General features: G+C 63.5%; 4 protein-coding genes across 9 annotated transcripts in view; 3 read left to right on the top strand and 1 right to left on the bottom strand.

Annotated features, from left to right (window-relative positions):
- The window catches only part of ASPSCR1 (ASPSCR1 tether for SLC2A4, UBX domain containing), a 30,828-nt gene extending 26,937 nt beyond the window's left edge, over window positions 1-3,891 (top strand). The window contains exons 13-17 of one of the 3 annotated variants that reach the window (XR_003791905.1): window positions 793-917; window positions 3,097-3,148; window positions 3,386-3,455; window positions 3,531-3,706; window positions 3,791-3,879. Coding sequence is in view for 1 of the 3 variants with exons in the window: in XM_029211492.1 (XP_029067325.1) it covers window positions 3,097-3,148; window positions 3,386-3,455; window positions 3,531-3,706; window positions 3,791-3,804 (312 nt within the window). In the remaining 2 variants the exon portion in view is untranslated. Of the gene's footprint in view, window positions 1-792; window positions 918-3,096; window positions 3,149-3,385; window positions 3,456-3,530; window positions 3,707-3,790 lie in introns of those variants that run through there. The other 2 variants (XM_029211492.1, XR_003791906.1) reach the window with 2 other exon arrangements.
- An 883-nt stretch (window positions 3,892-4,774) lies between these two features.
- CENPX (centromere protein X) lies at window positions 4,775-8,951 on the bottom strand. 2 transcript variants are annotated; one of them, XM_029210760.1, is made up of 5 exons: window positions 8,620-8,879; window positions 6,317-6,368; window positions 6,050-6,103; window positions 5,662-5,750; window positions 4,775-5,567 (listed from the first exon to the last, which is right to left on the bottom strand). In XM_029210760.1, exons 1-5 carry the CDS (start codon window positions 8,740-8,742, stop codon window positions 5,553-5,555), a joined length of 333 nt encoding a protein of 110 aa, XP_029066593.1. In that variant the 5' UTR covers window positions 8,743-8,879; the 3' UTR covers window positions 4,775-5,552. The 2 variants fall into 2 exon arrangements, with proteins under 2 accessions (XP_029066593.1, XP_029066594.1); XM_029210761.1 differs by lacking the exon at window positions 8,620-8,879 and adding an exon at window positions 8,903-8,951 and having other exon boundaries at window positions 4,944-5,567.
- A 148-nt stretch (window positions 8,952-9,099) lies between these two features.
- On the top strand, window positions 9,100-17,688 carry LRRC45 (leucine rich repeat containing 45). 2 transcript variants are annotated; one of them, XM_029212811.1, is made up of 17 exons: window positions 9,100-9,846; window positions 10,328-10,389; window positions 10,764-10,834; window positions 11,132-11,310; window positions 11,585-11,713; window positions 12,775-12,887; window positions 13,257-13,315; window positions 13,606-13,683; window positions 13,954-14,089; window positions 14,192-14,269; window positions 14,367-14,478; window positions 14,564-14,634; window positions 15,057-15,149; window positions 15,259-15,351; window positions 15,902-16,072; window positions 16,156-16,303; window positions 16,574-17,688. In XM_029212811.1, exons 1-17 carry the CDS (start codon window positions 9,627-9,629, stop codon window positions 16,768-16,770), a joined length of 2,010 nt encoding a protein of 669 aa, XP_029068644.1. In that variant the 5' UTR covers window positions 9,100-9,626; the 3' UTR covers window positions 16,771-17,688. The 2 variants fall into 2 exon arrangements, with proteins under 2 accessions (XP_029068644.1, XP_029068643.1); XM_029212810.1 differs by having other exon boundaries at window positions 9,102-9,846; window positions 15,899-16,072.
- Window positions 17,689-17,762: 74 nt separating this feature from the next.
- On the top strand, window positions 17,763-20,399 carry RAC3 (Rac family small GTPase 3). Of its 2 annotated transcripts, none has more exons than XM_029212812.1 (6): window positions 17,763-17,910; window positions 18,487-18,558; window positions 18,758-18,875; window positions 19,077-19,139; window positions 19,576-19,735; window positions 19,887-20,399. In XM_029212812.1, exons 1-6 carry the CDS (start codon window positions 17,876-17,878, stop codon window positions 20,015-20,017), a joined length of 579 nt encoding a protein of 192 aa, XP_029068645.1. In that variant the 5' UTR covers window positions 17,763-17,875; the 3' UTR covers window positions 20,018-20,399. The 2 variants fall into 2 exon arrangements, with proteins under 2 accessions (XP_029068645.1, XP_029068646.1); XM_029212813.1 differs by having other exon boundaries at window positions 17,776-17,910; window positions 19,576-19,739; window positions 19,887-19,947.
- The last annotated feature ends 87 nt before the right edge of the window (window positions 20,400-20,486 follow it).

The raw sequence follows: 20,486 nt of genomic DNA, 5'->3' as shown, positions 1-20,486 counted from the left end.
GGGGAACCCCTTAAGGGCCAAGGGTCAGAGGCCTCGGCTGCAGGTGGCCAGCTGCCCAGACGGGAGGGGCTGCTGCCAGGCCTGCTGCCCTGCCCCTGCCTTTCCCCTGGGCCCTGTGGCCTCCTCTGGGAATGCCGTGGTGGGCCCTCCCTGCTAGCTGGAGGCCCCTAGAGCTCCCAGGGTGAGGAGCGTTGATCCGGTGCCCTGCTGGGCCGCAGTCCAGAGCAAGAAGGAATGTCCTGTCCCTTCACCCCAGGAGAGCAGCCTGAGGCCTCCCCAGCCCTCTAGCCTAATGGTTTCCTCTTAAAGTGTCTTCAGATATTTTAATTAGTAACAGAGGCTGGCCTTTGTTAAGTGGCCAGCAGGCCCTGCAGAGGTCTGAGTTGGGGCAAGGGGGTCTGCTTGCTGCTCAGGACTGCCACCGTCATGGGGGGATGGGGCCAGACCAGCAGAGAGGCTGGAAGCCCACCAAGGAAAGGAGTCAAGGTTGGTGGGAGCAGGGTGCTTCCCCTGCCCCCACTCCCCCTTCTCAGCCCCCTTCTCAGCCCCCTTCTGCAGCCCCCCGGGAGCCCCAGAGGCACTGGGCCTCCTTCCTCTATCCCCACCCGCCCTCCCTCCCTCCCCACTCTCCCTCACTGGCCAGCCTGTTGATAAACATTGAATTTGGAAGATGCTTTGGGATGGAGAGGGGCCAGCGTCCAGGCACCCCCCTCCAATTAGGAACCCTGGGGTGCTGCCTGTCCCGCCCACGTGGCCTGATTCCTGGTGACACTCTGCCCCCGCTACCAGCAGCCGTCTCCTTTCATCCGTCAGCTCGCCCTGGAGCCGTGGGGCCTCTGCTCGGAGTGGCGTCCCTGCCCGCCCGCGATCAGAGAGCTGGCAGGGCTCAGGGAAGGAAGGCTTCCTCCCTCCTGCGGGTGAGCAGGCGCGGGCGCGGAAGCTGCTGGCTTTCATGTCCCTGGCAGGGCCGCGTTCTGGCTGCTGGCTGCCCTGGAGGCTGCCCGGGGGCTGGTCCTGCGCCCCAGAAAGTGACAGCTCAGGGTGGGTGTGGGGGATGGCAGCCCAGTGCCCTTTTTGGCCACCGGATCAGGAGAGTGACTATTCGTTGGGAGAGGCCAAAGGGTGAGGCCAAGGATGGGAGGATGCAGAGGACCCAGTCCGTGGACACAAAGGTCCCCAACCCCCCACGTCATACCTGCTTCCTGGGACTGAGCCCCCTTAGTGCTGGTGCTGCCCCAAGCCTCAGGGAGCTCACTCGGCTCCCGTCTCAGCCACCCCCACCACCGCCTCGCCCAGAGCCCCTGCATCACCCTTAGTGGGCCCTGAAGACCACCACGACCCATGTAGACCTCGTCAGCCTGAGCAGAGGGGTGCACCCTCCCTCCTGGCGGTCATGGTGGTCTTCTGTGCTGTCCACTCACCCCTTTTCCAATGGGATTTCCTGAGACACAGGCTGGCAGGTAGGGGGCTTCCAGCAGGTGCTGAGGAAAGGCAGGGAGGCCAGGTTCAAGAGGAGCTGCCTCGAGGGGCCCAAATGGGTCCTTCAAGACTTCAAGCTCTGCAGCTCCCAGATGGCCCGCTGGGTGGGTGGCCCCAGTGCCTGGCGGGTTGGCCAGGTCAGGGTCTGGCTTCACTGCGCTACCCTAGAAAGGTTGAGGCACTGTCCTGCCTGTGTTTCTCTCCCCACCCCCCCAGCTTCCGGTGCCTCCAGGGCCCTGGGGCTGCCCTCCACCCTGCAACACATCTCTCCGCACCAGGCTATCATTCCAGGCATCACAGTGGGGTTTCAGAGTGTTCACGGCCCTTCTCTGTCCCTCAGCTTCGACTGCAATCTCAGTGTTCCTAGGCCTGGCCTTTGAAGCTTCCTCTTATTAATACTCCCCGCCCAGACGCCAAGAGCTCAGAGCTGGGCAGAGAGGATGCGCTCAGCTGGCAGCGGTGGCCCTTCCTCCAGGGCTAAGGACACAGAGCCTTGGGCGGTGGCCTTCCTGCTGCCTCAGGCCAGCTTTGGGGCTTACAGCCATGGTCCTCCTCGGGTGCAGAGGCGGGAATACAGGCAGGTTATGACACTGGAGGGCTTCGGGATTCTCTGCAACAGCCCTGACTCTGCACCACAGTCCAGCCCCCTACCTGGGAGGCCTCCGGGGGCGTTTCGGGGGCCACGTGATGTGTCCTTGTCCCACACCTGCGCAGGTGGAGCCAGTCCTGAGCAGAAATCTTGCACACACCCCCCATGGACAGGCCTCCGGGAGGGGTGTGGGGACCCCAGTGCAACACCCACCTTGCAGGACAGGCTTGATGCTGGCTGGCACTGGCTTTTCCTTATCAAGCGAGACCAGTGCCGAGTCAGGGAACCCACCTGTGGGCTTTTGGGTCAAGGCAGTAGGCCTGGAGGCACCTCTCAGCCTGGGACTCCCAGAGCGGCTTGGCTCCCAGAGCCCCCCCCCACCTTCCCCTTGTGCTGGGGCCACTGAGGGTCCCTTCCCTGGTGCTCCTGTCTCCAGTCTAGCTGCTTCCAGTGCACCTGGGCTCATATGTTAGTCCCTACGGAGTGCCCCCGACTCCCGCACTCTCTGTTCTTTGGGCAGCACAGGTGAGGGAGGGGAGTGGGGGGCATGGCGGGCTGTGCCCCATGCCCCCATCCATGCAGTTCTGTGTGAGTCTGCATCTCCTCTGATCTCTTGACCTCCTGCAGTCTCTGCTGAGGGCGGGGGCTTCCAAGCTTAGTTCCCACCTTCAGAATGTCAACTGTTTACCCCGGGAACTGGGCAGGAAGGGGAGGTAGTTAAAAATGCCAGAGCACACACACCACGAGAACTTCCTGTTCAGCTGGTGCTTGGGGCTGGCCCTAGGATTCTATGGTCTGATGCCCTGGCCTGTCTTGCACTGGGGTTGGTGCCAGAGGAGGAATAGGTGAAGCTGGGCAGCGGACTGCACGGTGGGAGGGGCCTGGTAGGGCCGTAGCCCTCCTCAGCGGAGCCCTGGGCCTTATGGGTGCAGCACCCCTGAGGCCAGCATGGAAGTGCAGTGTGGCCCTCTCTGCCATCCTCCACGGTGCCCACTTGGTCCCTGAGCTCTCCTCTGCCCTCCCTGCAGGCAAACCTCTTCCCTGCTGCCCTTGTGCACTTTGGACCTGAGGAGCCAACAGGTGGGTGGGGCCCCCCTCTGCCCACCGCTGCTGACCAGCCCCGGGCCGCGCATCGCAGCTCATCAGACGCCCCAGAGCAGGGGACTTCGGGTCTGGGAGGGAGACCTGTGGTCCCGATACCCCCATACCCTTCTCCTGGGGGCTTCAGGCTGGGTCACGCCCCCTCCCAGAGCAGAGCAGCAGTAGGCAGGGGCACCCCCTTCTCTGTGGCCTGAGGGTAGGCTGGGCCTCCTGCAGGCATCTACCTGGAGCCCACGCTGCTGGAACACACCGTTTCCCCGTCTGCAGCTGACGTGCTGATGGCCAGGTGAGTGTCCACAGAGGGTAGGGAGAGCCCGCTGCCGCAGTGCCCACCATCTGGCACCTCGATCTTCGTTCTCAGGTCCATGTCCAGGGCTGCTGGAACCCCACCCCCGCCACCAGCCCCTGACCCTGCGCCCGTTGAGTTGGAGCCAACTGCTGAAGAAGGGGCAGTGGGCCCCCCTGAGCCCAGCCCTGGGACGGCCCAGCCAGTGAGGAGGGGTCTGGGCAAGGTGCCCAAGTGGCTGAAGCTGCCAGGTACTGTGGGGGGTGGCCGGGAAGGGAGGGGCTGCTGGGCGGGAGCCCAGGGCCCAGAGGTCATCCCATGTGTTTGCGCTGCAGCCAGCAAGAGGTGAGAGCCGCCAGCCCAGAGGTGCCACTCTGCCAGCCACAGGACCCCTGCCCACCCTGAGCGGGAATAAACATGCAAGCCTCTCTTGAGACTCTCCTGTCGTCCTTTCCAGGGCAGGGGCCCTCGGTCCTCTGACCCACGGCCCCCCTCCTGCTGCTGCCCCTGCGCCGCGTCCCCAGCCATGGGCCTCCAGCCTGGCTGGACGGTGACGTGGGCCTGGGAGGCTGCTTGCTGGGGCTTGTTCTCCTTAACGAGGGCACAGGTGTCTGCCCTGAACCGCCTGCCCCTTGGTTTTTACTTCACTGACGTTGTTCATGACTCCTCCTCTAGGGAGGACACGAGTTCAGGGAGAAGGACCTCCAGGCATCGCCTGCCTGGCTGCATCTCAGGCTGGGCCCCCAGCCCTTGGCAGGAGAGGGGCGGACGCAGCCCCCACCCTGCGGTGGGACCGGGCAGGGCTGGCCTGGGGTTTCCCGGTGCCCCGCCCGCCCCACCATCTGAGCGCACTTCAAAGTGGCTGTGGGGCACGGGCTCTGGCACTTGTCGCCAGCCTCTCCCCTCAGGTCTAATGACTTCCACATGCGCCCAGAGCTTTGAAGCCCTGAGACTCCCTGCAGGAGGGGGGAGAGGGGAGTGGGGGGCAGAGGCGGGGAATGGGTGCAAGAAGGGGCCAGCGGGGCTAAACTAGGGAGGGAGGGCTGGCCCCCCACCCATGCCATCCTGGGTGCCCGTGGCAGCAGGGGCAGACGTCCCTCCCCAGCGGACTAGGTCCTCCAGCTCTGTGAGTCCTGACCCCATGGTCCCCGGGCCCAGGGCCCTCTGGGTGTTTCTGTCCTGGGCTGATGAGTCCCAGCAGCTTTCAGAACTGACGGGAGGTGGGTACTGTGTTGGGCGGGGGAGGGTAGCTGGGCCCCAGAGGGCAGCCAGGCTTCCCGACTGGGCTTCTAGCGGCTCCCAAGCAGCTCTGAGCTGCCTGGCCCTGTGGCCCTCGGACCGGTGGTCCTTCCCGCTGGCGTGACTCCCCCTGCCCCACCAGCACCCCTGCCAGGCCGGTGGCACACCACACTCACGGCAGCCCTGTGGCAGAGGCACCGTCCCAGGCGAGCAGCCACACGTGCGAGGGCTCCGATTTCACAGCCTCTTGAGCCTGGCCCACAGCAGGGCACTCACACATGCTGTTTGTTATTCTGTCCTCTCCCAGCTTTGAAGCAACTTGACTTTGGGTGATTAATGGCAACAGGAGGCTGTGCCTGGGGAGGTGGCTCTGATTTACTGACATTGCTTTGTGAGAACAAATATACAGCTCAGGCAAGCATCTTTTGAGGGGAATATCAGATGGCTAGAAGGTGACACACAAGCTTTGATGTCGGTGGCAGAACCACACTGTTCTGCTTGTTTGTGGAGGACACACAGGCTACCTGCTCAGGCAGGCGGGTCTCCCGCACCTGCTTCCCGGTGACCGAGTGCTTCTCCCACATCGGTGGGTGCTCGGCTGTCCTGAGGGCGGGGGGCGTGAGGGGAGGGCACCAACCCAGGTGCCAGGACCCTCATCCTGTCAGTGACCCTTCTATCTGCTGCATCCCGGCCATCAGCAGCAGGCAGAGGGGACGACAGGGGGAAGAGAGTGGTGCTTTGCTGGCACCCAGCCAATCCTGGGAGCTGGAGGAGAACCTTGGGGGATCAGCAGCTCCTGTTCTGTCTGAAGCCAGAGGCCGTGACGTGGAGCGGTGGCCACAGTGAGGGTGGAAACCCCTAGAAGTCCAGAAGCTGTGGGGGAGAGGAGCGCTCAGAGCCTCGCGGGTGTAGCCACCCCCCCACCCCCGTCTCCTGGGCCAGGCCCTGCTCCTGGAGGTGCACCTACCAGCTGAGGCAGCACCTTCTCCAGCTGTTCCACGTCCACTTGGGCCAGGTCCTCTGCCTGGGCCTGCCGGACGCTGCGGATGGCCGCTTCTGCCGTGATGCAGGAGGGAAGTGAGGCAGAGAAGGCTTGGGGGGCCTTGAACCCTAAACCCTGTGCGCCTCAGCCCTGGCTGCTGGCCCACCCCCGTGCCAGCCGACAGCTCAGGAGGCTGAGGTTGGGGCCTCTGAAACACGGAGCTTTTCAGGGACAGGGAGCTTAGGTGCTTGGGGAAATACTGGAAAAATGTGTCTTGGTTACCCCACTGAAAAATAAAATGCAAAGCGGTCGTGAATGGTCCGGACGGGCCTGGGTGGGATACTAGAGAACACTGCTGGGTCCCTCTGCTCACCCACAACGAAGATCTTGAGCAGCTCGGCCATGAGCTGCAGCGCGTCCCCGCTGACTGCAAGGTGAAGGGAGAAGGTTACAGACACACACCCTCTCCCTGCCGCCCCACTCTGCCCTCACTGCTGCTGACCTCACACTCTTGCCGGTGACCTCAGCCCTCCGTCTGGCCCAGTCCTCTCTGAGGCTCTGGCCCCTGCAGAGGTGCAGTGCAGGGTCCCGGGTGCCCAGCAGTCCCCGGCCACTGCCCCCCACCCCCCCCTTCACACACCTTTGGTCTTGTCGTCTTTAAAATGCAAGTGCAGCAGCTTGCTCACCAGCTCCTGAGGGACAGAGGGGGCGTCAGTGAGCCACCGCCCCCGCCCCTCTGCTGCAGACCCCTTAGGCATTTAGTTCTGGATGGGATGGGGTTGTAATTTCTGGCTGGAAATGCTGTCTGTGGGGCTCTCCAAGGGTTGGGGGATTAGGCAGTGGGGAGAAACCTCCCTGTGAGTGCCTCCAGGAGGGCCAGAAATTAGATGCAAGTGGCAGACCGGTGGGAGCAGCCCAGGTGCCTGCCTGCCGCTCTCTGGGGCTCCAGTCCTCATGGTATCCAGAGCAGTCCTGTGCTCCTGCCCCCAGGGACGAGGTGCTCTCCCCACACTGGGCCCCTTTACAGGCCTGTCCACACCACCAATGCCGCCCGGCTTTGCCAGACCCTGCTCTGGGCACTGGGTCAGCTCCATCCCAGGTCCCTCCCTGGAGCCTACGACACGTCACGTGGAAAGGGATCTTCCTGTAATGGGGAAGGGCACTGTGGGAACCGCAGAGCTGGGGAGGGGCCAGGCTATCTGCAGGACTTCCTGACCAATGAGGATGGGACAAGGGCGGGTCCAGGCCAAGACTCCTCAAGGGAGAGGCTTGAGCCCCAAAGTATGGCACCACTAAGCGGAGATAGATTCTGGGGATCAGCATCTCAGGAGCTCAGCTTGGAACATGTTGCATGAGGGACACACGTGAGGTGCCCGAGCAGAGCAGCCAGTGGGCGGCTGGAACTCAGAGATGGTTGAAGCTGGCAATGAGGATCTGGGAGGTGGCAGCCCGTGGGTGGACCAAGGGAGGTTGCTGAGGGCAGGGACCAGCCAGAAGAGGCTGCGAATGAGGAGCCAGCAGAGCGCCAGGGGAGGCGGGAGGACAGCAGCAGTGGGTGCCCAGGAGAAACTGGGTGTCGTGCAGGGAAGGTGAGCTGGGGACCCACCAGGCCTCTAGCCTTAGCCACGGAGATGGCACTGCCTCACCCAGAGCAGCTCAGCAAAGCTGGAGAGCAGAGTGGAGGGAGCGGACCCTGACGAAGCCCTGGCTCAGGAGGGTAAGAGCTCCTCACCAGTCACTTGGGGCAGCACCAAAGAAGCAGCCTCATCCTCCCAGCAGTGACCACGTGAGCTTGGCGCCACCTGCTGGCCCTCCTTGCTGTGTACCTGAAAGGTACCAGGAAAGGCACAGAAGGCTCTACTGCTCTGCCAGCTCCCAGACCCCGGGGAAGAGCTAAATCAGCCAAGCTGCTGCTGGGGGGCAGCTGCATGGGGTTGCCGTGATAACTAAAGCAGTCAGCACCAGCTGGGAGCGGAGGTTCCCTAAACTTGCAGAGGGTAGGATGGGACCTGGGATGTGGTCAGCCTTTGCCCCACTGTGTGGAGGCACCACGACCCCTCCCCCTCCCGGGGGATAGCCCTGCTCATGGGTAATGACCATAACCCCAGCTCTGGCCAGAGCCCTCTGAGGGTGAGGGCTCCAGAGCTGCGCAGGACTGCATGAAGGAGGCCCAGCCCAGTGCTCCCCTCTGCAGCTATTACAGTGGAGGATTCCTACAACCCCCTGCCTCGGTGGTTTTCCCTTTGACACTATTTACCCCTTGTAGGCCAGGGCAGAGTGACGATTCTGGGTGATAGAGAGAGAACACCCACTGGGGACTGGCTGGACAAGTACTCATGAGGGGCTGAGACTCTCCCTCCTGCCCACAAAGGCCTGATATCAAGGGCTCAATGTCACCTAACCTTAAGACAGAGCAACAATGTGAGACTCAGACCACTTACAGCCTGCGGGGTGTGGGAGGCAGCTGACCTCACCACCCACCCACCCAGAGCCCCATTTGCCAGGTGCAGAGCAAAGGGGCTGACTCTGGAGGCGGATGGCCTGGGTTTGACCCTAGTTATGCCTCTTTCCCACTGGCAAGTGGGGGTAGTACCAGTACCCATCTCCTATGGTGTTGAGCATTACACGGGCTAATCCATTTCAAGTGCATGTAACAGTGCCTGACTGTGCTGGGTGTGCTGCTAAGAAAAGCACTTGTAGAGCCACGTACACACCAGGCAACGAAGCCAGCCTGGCTCAAGTGAGACGCAAAGCACAGGGCTGGCGTGATAGGAAACAGGCCAAAAGGAAGCTTTAGAATACGCAGGCGCCGAGACTACCCGCGAGCTGGGCCGCACTGTGCTCTACGCTAAACTCTTTAGGGTGAGTCCTGCGAATCCCGGAGCCGCGGGGCGGGAGCCCAGGCTCCTCTCTGAGCCTCCCTTCATTTGTGCTGGCACTTACCCCTGCCCGATTTCTGCAGACCCTCTCCCTCTTGCCGCAGACCAGGCTGCCTACCCAACCTTCCGCTACCCGGCCGCGGAATCCCATCCACGGAGGACGAAAGGTGTGCAGGACGAGGGTCATTGCCAGATTCTGGGAATGGGCTCACCCTATAAGCCACCCGACGGCAGCGCGGGGGCTGGCTCAGGATCCGCACGTGGGTCACTCAGGGGACCGGGCCGCAGCGTCCCCGGCGGCCTCGCCCCGCGCCCCCAGCCCGCCCCGCCAGTAGGCCCTCTCTCACTTTCCGGAAGCCGGCGCCGATTTCCTCCATGACCGCCACCAAGGTGCGCGCCCTCCGGAGCCCCGCCCCCGCGTCCCCAGCCAATGAACCTTGAGCGCGCCCTCCGGAGACCCTCCCTCGCGACTCCAACCAATCGACAAAGAGCGCGCCTTCTGGAGCCCCGCCCCCCGCCTCCAGCCAATGGACCCTCCGCGCGCGCCCGCTCCTTCGCCTTCACTGGCCCGCGGTGAGAGCCCCTCCTCCGCAAAGCCTCCTGGGAGTTGTAGTTTCCGCCAGGTCTTCCCGGCGCTCCCTGCTCTTCCTGGATACTGAGGCGCGCGGCGGCCGCGACGAGCGAGCTGGGGTCAGCGGCCCGAGGGCTGGGGCATCGGGCCCGGAGCCCAGGGGTACGGGCGACGTCCGGACGGACCGGCCCCGCCGCTGGAGGCCCCGCCCCCGAGGACGCCCCACCTCCTCGGTCCCAGGCTTCAGCGGTCCGCTGAGAATCACCCGCCCCTGCCCTCCTGGGGCCTCGCGCCTGTTGGACCAACTCAGTTTGCGCCTCGTTTCTTGGCTGCTGAAGACTTAGAGTCTTTGTGCCCCCACTGAGCTGCCGGGGGCTCTCTGAAGGCCCCCAGGGGAGAGGCCCTGCCGTACTGCCCTTCCCCGGCTTCCCGGTCCCAGCTGGCTCCTGGTGAGGCCTGTCTAGGCGCTTTCCGGGAAGCCCTTCCTGCACCCCAGGGACATGGAGGAGTTCCGGCGCACCTACAGCCGGCTGTGCAAGGAGAGTGGGGCCGAGCCCCAGGAGACTGTTCTGCAGCAAATGCACCAGCTGCCGCAGGGCCGGCTAGACCTGGCCACACAGAGCCTGACAGTGGACACCTGCAGGGCTCTGGGCAAGCTGCTACAGAAGGAGGCACTGCTGACGGAGCTCGTCCTGAGTGACTGCATGCTGAGTGAGGAAGGTGGGCACCAAGGGCCGGCGGCCCAGGGCAGCCCTTCCAACTTCAGTGTTGGGGCCGGGCTCCCCTGGCTTCTTTTTGCTCTGCTGCTTATTAGCTGCACATGCCGCAGTCCTTGGTGCTTAGCATCTCTAGCAGAGAACTCAGTCCCACCTGATCTCTTCTTTGTGAGGTTACTCCCTTTTACTGTCATAAAGCAAGCAGCAGCATCCTCTCTGGAAACCCGAGAGCAGAAGGCAATTTCTCTTTGTAATGGGAAAGCCTTAGTGTCCCCTGACTTAGGAGAGTCCCGCTGTGCTGGTGAGCCACCTGACTCCACACCTGGCAGATTTTTCAAACCTGACACAGGAGTGGGGTGACTCTTTTTTGGCATGAACCTTGGCTGGTGGGGGCCACTGGGACAGCCGTCTCTCCCCTATGTGTGGGGAGCTGACCCAAGATGGAGCCACCAGGGGTGGAGAGTGACTGCCCTACTCTCTTACAGGGGCCGTCCTGCTGCTGCAGGGGCTGTGTGTCAACACCATCGTGCGGTTTCTGGATCTCAAGGTGGGTGGATCTGCACTCAGGGGCGTGCCACCTGAGAGCAGGAGTAGAGAAGATACAGGTGTCCTGGCGACCAGGGGTCTGCATGGTGGCCGGAGACTGTGTCTGTAAGCACTCTTAGCACACAGGCTCTGCACCATTTGCTCATGGTCTCACGCACGCGTGTCGGTGTTCTGAGGGCAGGAACATGAGTTCCAGAATGTTCTCACAAGCAAACTGAAATAGCCTGCATTAGGAGGCCACTGCGGGCAGGGAAAGCAGAATTTGAAAGGAGCCACACCTTCTGTTCGCCATGGCCTCCCCCACCGCCTGACGAGGGTATTCAGAGCCCAGCTCAGGATACCGGGGAGTGACTGCCTGGCCTCTTCCTGTCCTAGGGCAATAACCTTCGCGCCTCAGGGGCCGAGGCACTGGCAAAACTCCTCCGACAGAACAAGTCCATTCAGAGGTAGGGGGCTGTCCATTCAGAGGTAGGGTGGCGGTCCCAGCCCCCGCTCTCCCCCGAGCCCCTGCTCTCTCTCTGCGTGGTTCTGGGTTGGCTCCAGCGGACACGGTTCTGCAACATGAGAGTTCACGTCTTCATGCCGGTCTTCCGTGGTGGGGAGTAGGCGGGTATGAGTTACTCACGCACCTCCAGCCTTTCTGCCAGAGACACCCAAGCCTGTGCCCCTCCTCAAGCCCGCTGGACCCCATGGGAGCAGGATGCCCTTCGGGGCCACGCACCTCACGTCCACCCTTCCTGCAGCCTAACCCTGGAGTGGAACAGCCTGGGCACGTGGGAAGAAGCCTTCGCGGCCTTCTGCGGGGCCCTGGCAGCCAATGGCGCCCTGCGGCAGCTGGACCTCCGCAACAACCAGATCAGCCACAAGGGTGCCGAGGAGCTGGCTCTGGCCCTGAAGAGCAACACCAGCCTCCAGCAGCTTGGTGAGGCCGCCAGCACTGGCCTCTTTGTCCTCAGACCGGGCCAGGAGGTCTTGGTCTGGGGGGGAAGGGGGAGGGGTTGCATCTCATCGCTTCCTCAGCCCTCCCACTGCTTCCTTTGTCCTCTCCCAGAAGGGTGGGGGTGGGAGAGGAGGGGCACGCTGAGCCGGGCTCCTGATCTGTGGCCGATCACAGGGAGTACCAGTGTTCCAGGCTGGGCCAGCCCCCCCCCCCCCCCCCCGTGCTTTCCATCTGGCAACACCAGATTTCCCTCCAGACCTGCGCTGGAATCACATCGGCCTCCTGGGGGGCCGCGCCCTGGTAAACTGTCTCCCCAGCAACAGAACCCTGTGGAAGCTGGAGCTGGCTGGGAACAGCATCCCCGGCGACATCCTCAGAGCCGTGGGTACGGGCACATGGAGCCGCTGGTGGCTTGCACTGTTTGGAGCAGGGCATAGAGCTGATTCCCTGTGTCAGAGATTCAGCCACTGAGCGAGGGGTGGCTTGGGCCAGAACAAGTAAACACGGCATCACGATGGTAGCATGTTAAAAACAGAGGAAGTGAGAGCAGGCTCCAGGGAAGAAAAGGCAGCGGCAGGAGCCTGCAGAGTGCCGACTGCCTGGTGCTGCGCCTCACCCTCCTCGCACCATGGTCTCCGCCTGTCATGACCCTGACTCTTCAGCCCCAAGCCCACTGAGCACTCTGCCACTCCCCATGGCTCGTTGTCCCACCGGCAGCGCCAGCCACCCAAGGGCCCGAGCCTGGGCTGCAATCTAGTGTGGCATCACCACCTGCTGGGTCTGCCCAATGCATGTCCTCTCCCACTTCTTGGTTCTTGGGCCTGCCTCTGAGTCACCCCGGTTGGCACTGTGGCCACTTCGGGCTGGCCTCTCTCCAAATGCTGCCTGGACCTTTCCAGAGCATGGGAGCTGAGCACACCATTCACCTCTTAAAATCACACACTGGGGCTTCCCTGGTGGCGCAGTGGTTGAGAGTCCGCCTGCCGATGCAGGGGACACGGGTTCGTGCCCCGGTCTGGGAAGATCTCACATGCCGCGGAGCGGCTGGGCCCGTGAGCCATGGCCGCTGAGCCTGCGCATCCGGAGCCTGTGCTCCGCAACGGGAGAGGCCACAACAGTGAGAGGCCCGCGTACCGCAAAAAAAAAAAAAAAAATCACACACTGGCCTTTGGCCTTTGGGGCGGAGCCCAAATGCCCACCTTTTTTTGGCAGTTGAGCAGCCTCCCCACCTCTCCCCGTGTGCCTGTTCCCCCTCCCAGGCTCCTGGCTTCACTGTTGTCCCTACCCCAACCCCCTCTGAGCCCCTCACCTGCTAGTGCACTGAGGGGTCTGATTTGTGGGGTGAGATACCACCTTGCGCAGTGTCTTCTGGGCATGGGGCTGGGCTGGCCGTTGGCCACTCCTGGGGCTCGGCCTCCCGGTAGACAACTTGGCTCTTTCCAACAGAGCAAGCCATGGATCACAACCAGGACCGGCAGACCGCCTTCCGGGAAAGCCAGGCCCGCGCCCACGTGCTCAGCAAGGAGGTGCGGCACCTCCGGGAAGAGAAGTCCAAACAGGTGAGGACAGTGCTGCCTCTGACTGCAGGGCCTCGCCCCGACTCCAGCCCCGCCCTAGCTGTATGGACAAAGGGCCCCCTCAGCCCCCGTGCCATGGCCTTGTTCCTTCCTTCTGGGCCCTGGAGCCTCTCCAAGCAGCCAATACCCAGGCCTAGGAGGCAGCCTCTTGTTCTGATGCCCTCTGGCTGGGTGGGCGGGTAGGTGGGCTTCCCCTCTGGGCCTCCCTGCGTGGGAGCCACTCTCCCTTTGGATGAGGCCGAGCCCTTTCGTGTCCTGCTGCCTCAGCGGATGTCTGCCCTCCTGTCCGCTGACGGTGGGGAGTGGGTGGGCTCTGGGCCCTGACCGGGCTCTGGCTGGCTCTGTCCCCAGTTTCTGGACCTGATGGAGACGATCGACAGACAGAGAGAAGAGATGGTCAGGACCAGCAAGTGAGTGTGGCCCCAGGGCCAGGGGGCAGGGAGGTGGTGCGCTGGGGGTACCCGGGCTTCGGGTCCTCACTCTGGCCTTGGAGTGACCTGAGGTGAGCCTCGTCGCCTGCCCGTGAACAAGGTTGTGGGGTGTGTTTACTGAGGGAGTTGGCTGGAGGGTTAGAGGCTGCACCGCGACTTCCTCAGCCACACCTGGAGGTGGCGTGAGTGTGAGGAGCAGCAGCTGCCGCAGGGAGGGGCCCAGAGGGCGCCAGCGTTTGGGTCTCTTGAACCCTCCTCTGTGCCCACAGGGCGTCGGCAGCACGCGTGGGGCAGCTTCAGGAAGCCCTGAACGAGAGGCATTCCATCATCAACGCTCTCAAGGCCAAGTAAGGAGGAGCAGAGGGTAGGACGGGTTGTGCGGAGGCTTCAAAACACTTTAGAGACCTGCCCACAGGGCAGAGGAGGGCTGTCCAGACAAGGACTCAAGTCCCCAGTGTACAAAGGAGGTGGAGGGACCGCTGGGATGGTAACCCGGGAACGCTTCTTGGAGGAGGTGGGCGCTAGCTGGGGTAGTAGTCTGGTAAGAGCGAGAACAGCAAGGGCTTAGCAGAGTCTAGAGGAGGGATGGGGTGGGGCTAGCCCTTCCCTCCTTGCAGGCTGCAGATGGCTGAGGCCGCCCTGGCTCTGTCAGAGCAGAAGGCCCAGGACTTGGGGGAGCTCCTGGCCACCGCAGAGCAGGAACAGCGGAGCCTGGCACAGAGGCAGGCAAAGGAGCACAGGCTGGAGCAGCAGGTGGGCAGGGAGGGCTGGATGGGCAGGTGGTTGGGTGTGGGGTAGGCAGGCGGTGCGTGGTGGCAGGTGTCCAGTGGTGCCCTTTCCCCATCTGACCCCCAGGAAGCTGCAGAGCGGGAGTCTAAGCTCCTCAGAGACTTGTCTGCTGCCAATGAAAAGAACTTGCTTTTGCAAAACCAGGTATGCGGGCAGGGTGTGGGGGCAGGTCCCTGGAAGGCCTGGGGCAGGGCTTCAGGGAAGGGGCCAAAGCTTCCCTCCCTCAGTGCCGGTTTTCCAGGTGGACGAGTTGGAGCGGAAAGTGAAATCTCAGCAGGATCAGCTGTTCCTGACCAGGCAGGAGCTGACCAACACGGCAGCTGAGCTGAAGATGCGGGCTGTCCAGGCTGAAGGTGGGCACACACGGGCCTGCCACTGGGTCCTGAGAACCAAGGCCCCCAGAGGAGTCCTACCCACGTTCTTCCCCTGTGCTTCCAGAACGCCTGGAACTGGAGAAGAAGAGGTCCCGGCAGAGCTTGGAGGACGCGGAACACCTGCGCTTCAAGGAGGTGCCTCATTAGTTGTGTCGTCTGGCCTTTGCTCTCCCCGCTTCATCGGGGCCTGCAGACACCTCGGTGTGGCATGGTGTCTCCAAGGCGCACTCCTGGCCAGGCTTCCCTCGACAACCTTGGGGTGCTGGTGGCATTTCTCCAACAGCCCTGGTAGATGTCAGACCCAGAACCTGCCCACCAGTTTCTAGAAGGGACCCTGACTGCTGGGGCCACAGTGCAGGCTGCCATGTGCTCTGTGCCACCTGGGGTGCAGCACTGGGACGTGCCGTCCATCCTCACTTCCTGTGAGGTCACTTGGGGCAGCCCTCACTCGGAAGTAACAGAGTCCCCAAGATTCACCTGCCCCCAGGGTGGGGATCCCAGAGGGGAAGGCTGGGGAGCCAGCGTGCCAGCCCTGTCCCCACCCCACACCTGGGCAGGTGGAGCACATGACTCGCCACCTGGAGGAGAGCGAGAGGGCCATGCAGGAGAGGGTACAGAGGCTGGAGGCTGTGCGGCTGTCCCTGGAGGAGGTGAGCTGGGCGCCAGGCTCTGCTCTCCCCTAGGGAGGCTGGGTGTGGCCAGAAGGGGTCCCTGGGCAGGGGCAGAGGGCAGGCCCAGCCGTCACTGTCTGCGGTGTAGGAGCTGAGCCGGGCAAAGGCCGCGGCACTCAGTGAGCGCAGCCAAGCTGAGGAGGAGCTCATCAAGGCCAAGAACCAAGTCCGCCTGGAGGAGGTGAGCCCAGGGCCACGGTCCGCTGCTTGCAGCGCCCACTGGGGAGAGAGGTCTGAGGGGTTGGCCTGAGCTGCCTGGGTTGCACAGCCCTTTGGGCTTAAGTGGGCCAGACCAAGGCTGTCTTCTGACTCTGTAGGGAGGGACAAGGGAACAGGAGGTCCAGGGGTGCAGAAAACTTAGACGAGGACACTCATCCCATCAGCACCATATCCAGCCCCCCCCACGCCCACGCAAAGAGCCAATGTCCTCCAGCCCCAAGGTGGGGAAGGGGTTTGGCCCAAATGTGCAGCCTGTGACCACATGGTGGAAGTAGGGGACCAGAGGCCAGAGGGCAGGATGGTGTCAGCCTGGGACATGGGGGAGGCTCCTCATTCAAGTTGAGCCCATTCAGAGCAACATATGCTATAACTTTAGTGACAAGGCAGTTTCCACATTGCAAATATACGCTCCTCTTTGTCTGAAGGTGGGGCTGGGGGGTTCATTCCTCTCGTGAGCTCAGGGCCACAGGCCAGAAAGCAGCTCACCAGCCCCTCTCCCGGGCCCGCAGCAGCAGCACCTGGCTCACCTGGAGGAGAAGCTGCGGCTGCTGGCGCAGGCTCGGGACGAGGCTCAAAGCGCCTGCCTGCAGCAGAAGCAGGTGGTAGCCGATGCCCAGGCGCGGGCCAGCCAGCTTGGCCGGCAGGTGGAGGGCCTGAGGCGGCGCCTGGAGGAGCTGCAGCAGGTAGCCGGAACATCGAGGGCTCCCAGGGGTGCCCCTGGTGCCCCCAGCTGCCACCTCACCCCCCCCACCTCCTTGCCTGGCAGGAGCTGAGCAACAAGGACCAAGAAAAGGCGGCTGAGGTGACAAGGGTGCGGCTGGAGCTGCAGGAGCAGAATGGCCGCCTGCAAGCCGAGCTGACAGCCCAGGAAGCGCTGAAGGAGAAGGCAGCGGCCCTGGAACGCCAGCTGAAAGGCGAGCTGAGCCCCACCCCCACCCCCCTGTGGCTTCTCTGCAGGGCCTTTCTTACTGGGTCATCCCACAGGAGAAGGAGGAGGCTGGCCTGGAGAGCTGAGCTTGGCCTAGGTCTCAGCTCCAGGAGGTGCTGGTAGGGGAGACTGGGTATGTGTGTGCCCAGGGGACCCCGAGCAAACCCCACCCTGCCGGCCCCCTGCGGACCTCTGGATTGGCAGGAGCCCAGGCAGTCCCCAGAGCCGCTTCCTCACTGAGCTTCCTCCCTTGCAGTGATCGCAAGTGACCACCGGGAGGCACTGCTGGACAGGGAGAGCGAGAATGCCTCTCTCCGTGAAAAGCTTCGCCTTAAGCAGGCCGAGATTGCCCGGATCCGGGATGAGGAGGCCCAAAGGGCCAGCTTCCTGCAAAATGCTGTTCTGGCTTATGTGCAGGGGTCCCCCCTGAGGACCTTGAGCCCCCAAAAGTGAGGGGAGGCAGGGAAAGTCTGAAAGTGGCAGGAAGGTGGCATCTGTTGGACGTCTTTGTCTGCTCCTCCCTTCTTATAAGGGACAGGCCATGGGTAGGTCCGGGCTCTTTAGGCAGGGTCTACAGACGGTGACTTGGAAAATCAGTGCTGGAATGGATGTGAGAGCAGGACGGCTGCAGCTTACCACCAGCGTGCCCGCCTGCGGGGGGTCCAGAACCTCGCTGGAGAGGGCCCCATCCCCATCCCCACTCCTTCATTCCCAATCACAAGGAATGATGCGCCTGAGAACACAGACCCATGTTGGAAGGAGATCTGGGGGAGCAGGCCTGAGCTCTCCTGGCCCCACCCACCACAGTTCAGTCACCTTTCACAACCATGAGCTCCGCAGGCCCCAGCGCTCACTCCAGGGTGTTCTGAAATACAGACTTTTGCAATTTGTGATACATTTTGGCCCCAGTGCCTTTATCCAGTATCAGTCTTTTCTCCAAGCTTGGGCCCTTCAGGAAAGGCCCTCCAGGTGTGGCTGGGTCACCCCTTCTAACTGCTATCAGGTAGGGATTGGTCCAGCTACTGCAGCAGACAGGTGGGGATGGGGGCAGCTTGGCAGGGGGCTGCCTGCCTCGTGGATCTCTAGTGACTGCAAACACCTGAGTTTTCACCAGCTGTCTCGTGGTTAGAGGGTGGGTGGGCCTCAGCCCCTCCCTCGGTGGGCCCTGGGAATCCTCTCCCTAGAAGAAACCTTGTGTGCACCGACCACAACCTGTTCAGGTGGGTGGGAGCAGCCTGTCTGCGCTGCCCTCGCCCCTTGGCGTGGGTCACAGGGGCTCTGGGGAGGGCCTGCCCAAGCTCGACACGGATTGCGGGGCGCCCTGTGACCCCGCCCCCCACCAGATTTCCCTGGGAGGCGCGTCAGCCCGGGTTCGGGGCGGGTCCGCGCCCCCCGCCCTCCATGCCGGCCGCGTTCGGCTGTCTCCGCGCCCGGCGCTCGGCGGCGCTCGGCTGTCTCCGGCCGCTCGGCTCGGCGCTCGGCTCGGGTCCGCGGCCGCTGCGGCGCCGGGCATTTCTCCGCAGCTCGGCTCGCGGCCGCGCCCGCCCGGCCCGCGCCCATGCAGGCCATCAAGTGCGTGGTGGTCGGCGACGGGTGAGTGCGCGAGGCGGAGGCCGCTCGGCCTGGCGCGCCAGGCGCGCCGGGAGGGGTTGGCCCCGGGGACCCTCCTGGGCAGGGCGCGGGGCTCCGGGGCGCGGCCGGGACGGAGGGGGCGGCGCGCGGTCCGGGGATCCCGGCTTGGGGTCCAGGCGGGGCGGCCCCGACCGGCCCGTGGGCGTTGGGGGACCGGGCAGCGGCGGGAGGACGCGGTGGGGCGGGGTCCCGGCTGGTCGCGGGGCGCAGGCCTCCAGCCCAGGCCCACCTGATGCTGCCGGCAGCCAGCGGCCCCTCCTGGCCTCCCGGTGGGTGGGGCCAGGCCTCTCACCTGGGCTGAACCCTCAGCCGGTGCCACCTTCCCGGCACCTGCCTGGGGCTCTGAGGCAACTCGCCCCAGCCCTCACCCACCACTCTGCCACCCCGGAGGCCCTCCTGCCCTGGTCCTCTATCGCTGCGGATCTGCTGGGCAGGCAACCCTGTTCCCACCCTGGGCACCGTGGGAGGGGGCTGCCCTTGCTGGGCAGAGGGCTGAGGTGGGCCTGGGAGCAGCGTGGGCTTGCCCTCTCTCCGCAGCGCCGTGGGGAAGACCTGCCTGCTGATCAGTTACACGACCAACGCCTTCCCTGGAGAGTACATCCCCACCGTGTGAGCAGGCGGGCGGGTCCAGAGCTGGCAAGGGGAGGGTATGGATGCCTGTGTGCGGGGCTCCCCTGGGCTTCGAGGTCGGGCCCAAGTAGCCCTGGTCTGGGTTCCGGGGTGAGGCGAGGTGCTGACAGAGCTCCAGGTCTGTGCAGGCCTGAGAACCCAGACACGGGGGGGATCTCTCTCACTCTGTTTCCTGCAGTTTTGACAACTATTCTGCGAATGTGATGGTGGACGGGAAGCCTGTCAACCTGGGGCTGTGGGACACCGCTGGGCAGGAGGACTACGACCGGCTTCGGCCACTCTCCTACCCCCAAACTGTAGGGGACCACAGGGCTGCCTGCAGGGGCCGGGTGGCTCGGGTGGAGGCCCAGAGAGCCTGGTGTGCGTGCATGCGTGTGTGTGTGTGTGTGTGTGTGTGTGTGTGTGTTGGGGGGGTGAGCAGAGGCCATTCGGAGCCTCTTTGACCATTCCTACATGGTACCCTCCCTTCTTCCCTTTTTCCCTCCCTTTCTCCCAAGGACGTCTTTCTGATCTGCTTCTCCCTGGTGAGCCCAGCCTCCTTTGAGAATGTTCGAGCCAAGGTAGGAAAGGGCCAGAAGCAGAGTTGTCTTTCTGGGAGGGGAGGAAGCTGCCCAGAGGACTTGCCCTTAGAGTGCAGGGGTCTCTTGCTTGAGGGCCTTACAGAGACATATTGTCCTTTGGAGATTGCCGGGTATGAGGTCTTAAAGTGGCCCAGAGGGTGATGAGGGGCCAGGGGTGGGGTAGGGGTGGTGAGTGAGGCTCTCAGAGAAGGAAGGGCCCTGACTGAGAGGACCTGACGGGCCTGGAAGCGTCTTGGCTAGGTATTTTTGTTCTTGGTCATTCCCCTACCAGACCCAGTGGTCGCCCCGTGAAACAAGAAGGGCTAAGTGTGGGTCTAGGCACAAGGAAGGGGCCTTTGGGAGCCATGGCCTGCTCTGGGCCAGGCTGAGGGTAAAGCTCTCAAGGGGTAGGGATCAGAGCCTCTCATCCCCACAGTGGTACCCAGAGGTTCGGCACCACTGCCCCCACACGCCCATCCTCCTGGTGGGCACCAAGCTGGACCTTCGTGACGATAAGGACACCATTGAGCGGCTACGGGATAAGAAGCTAGCGCCCATCACTTACCCCCAGGGCCTGGCCATGGCCCGGGAGATTGGTGAGTGGGCACGGACAGGCCTGCCGGTGCAGGGAGGAGAGGTTCGCTCTGGGGGGCACAGTGCTGCCCCCCGCTGCCCGCCTGTGCTGCCCCCCGCTGCCCGCCTGTGCTGCCTGCCACCCTCACTCTTCTCTTTCTTCGCTGCCCCCAGGCTCTGTCAAGTACCTGGAGTGCTCAGCCCTGACCCAGCGGGGCCTGAAGACTGTGTTTGATGAGGCCATCCGGGCTGTGCTCTGCCCGCCTCCTGTGAAGAAGCCGGGGAAGAAGTGCACGGTCTTCTAGAGCCCTCACTTCTGGAGGAGCAGCCCCCAGCCGCCCGCGCCTGTATCTGTTGTGTTGAGATGTCTGGTGTCCCCGAGTCTGCTGTGGGGAAGTTTTGTGGGTGGGGAGGGGGAAGAATCACGGGGACAAGGCTGCTGCTCCCGGGGTGGTGCTGGGGCCATGGGGTCCTGTCCACTCTGCCTCCTCTACCTGGGGGTACAGCTCCAGCCTTCCCTGGCCCCCAGGGAGTCCGGAAGGGAGCAGGGTCTCCCTCAGGCTGCAGGGGCAGGTCCAGGGCAGCCCCAGGATGGGCTTCCCTGATGGGGGAGTTTGTGGGGTGGGTTCTGTCCTTGTGCCCCAGGATGGGGCAGCCCCTTTTTATTTTATACAATAAACGTTCTTCATCATCTCCTGCTGTCTTGCTACCTGCCCTGCTCCTGTCTACACACACACACACACACACACACACACACACACACACACACACACA

Source organism: Monodon monoceros, unplaced genomic scaffold (genome assembly GCF_005190385.1).
Source record: "Monodon monoceros isolate NGI ecotype Baffin Bay Population unplaced genomic scaffold, NGI_Narwhal_1 Super_Scaffold_9, whole genome shotgun sequence".
Taxonomy (NCBI): domain Eukaryota; kingdom Metazoa; phylum Chordata; class Mammalia; order Artiodactyla; family Monodontidae; genus Monodon; species Monodon monoceros.
This window is presented reverse-complemented; position numbering and strand designations above follow the sequence as displayed.

Excerpts from the sequence above, each read along its gene's own strand:
- CENPX (XM_029210760.1), bottom strand. The coding sequence starts at position 8,742 with ATGACCCTCGTCCTGCACACCTTTCGTCCTCCGTGGATGGGATTCCGC. Across the intron at positions 6,369-8,619 it reads TCTGCAGAAATCGGGCAGGG|GAGCTGGTGAGCAAGCTGCT; the intron begins GTAAGTGCCAGC and ends TCTGTCCCTCAG. Across the intron at positions 5,751-6,049 it reads GCTCAAGATCTTCGTTGTGG|AAGCGGCCATCCGCAGCGTC; the intron begins GTGAGCAGAGGG and ends GCATCACGGCAG.
- LRRC45 (XM_029212810.1), top strand. The coding sequence starts at position 9,627 with ATGGAGGAGTTCCGGCGCACCTACAGCCGGCTGTGCAAGGAGAGTGGG. Across the intron at positions 10,835-11,131 it reads CAGAACAAGTCCATTCAGAG|CCTAACCCTGGAGTGGAACA; the intron begins GTAGGGGGCTGT and ends CCCTTCCTGCAG. Across the intron at positions 14,635-15,056 it reads AACACCTGCGCTTCAAGGAG|GTGGAGCACATGACTCGCCA; the intron begins GTGCCTCATTAG and ends ACACCTGGGCAG.
- RAC3 (XM_029212812.1), top strand. The coding sequence starts at position 17,876 with ATGCAGGCCATCAAGTGCGTGGTGGTCGGCGACGG. Across the intron at positions 17,911-18,486 it reads TGCGTGGTGGTCGGCGACGG|CGCCGTGGGGAAGACCTGCC; the intron begins GTGAGTGCGCGA and ends CTCTCTCCGCAG. Across the intron at positions 19,736-19,886 it reads GGCCATGGCCCGGGAGATTG|GCTCTGTCAAGTACCTGGAG; the intron begins GTGAGTGGGCAC and ends CGCTGCCCCCAG.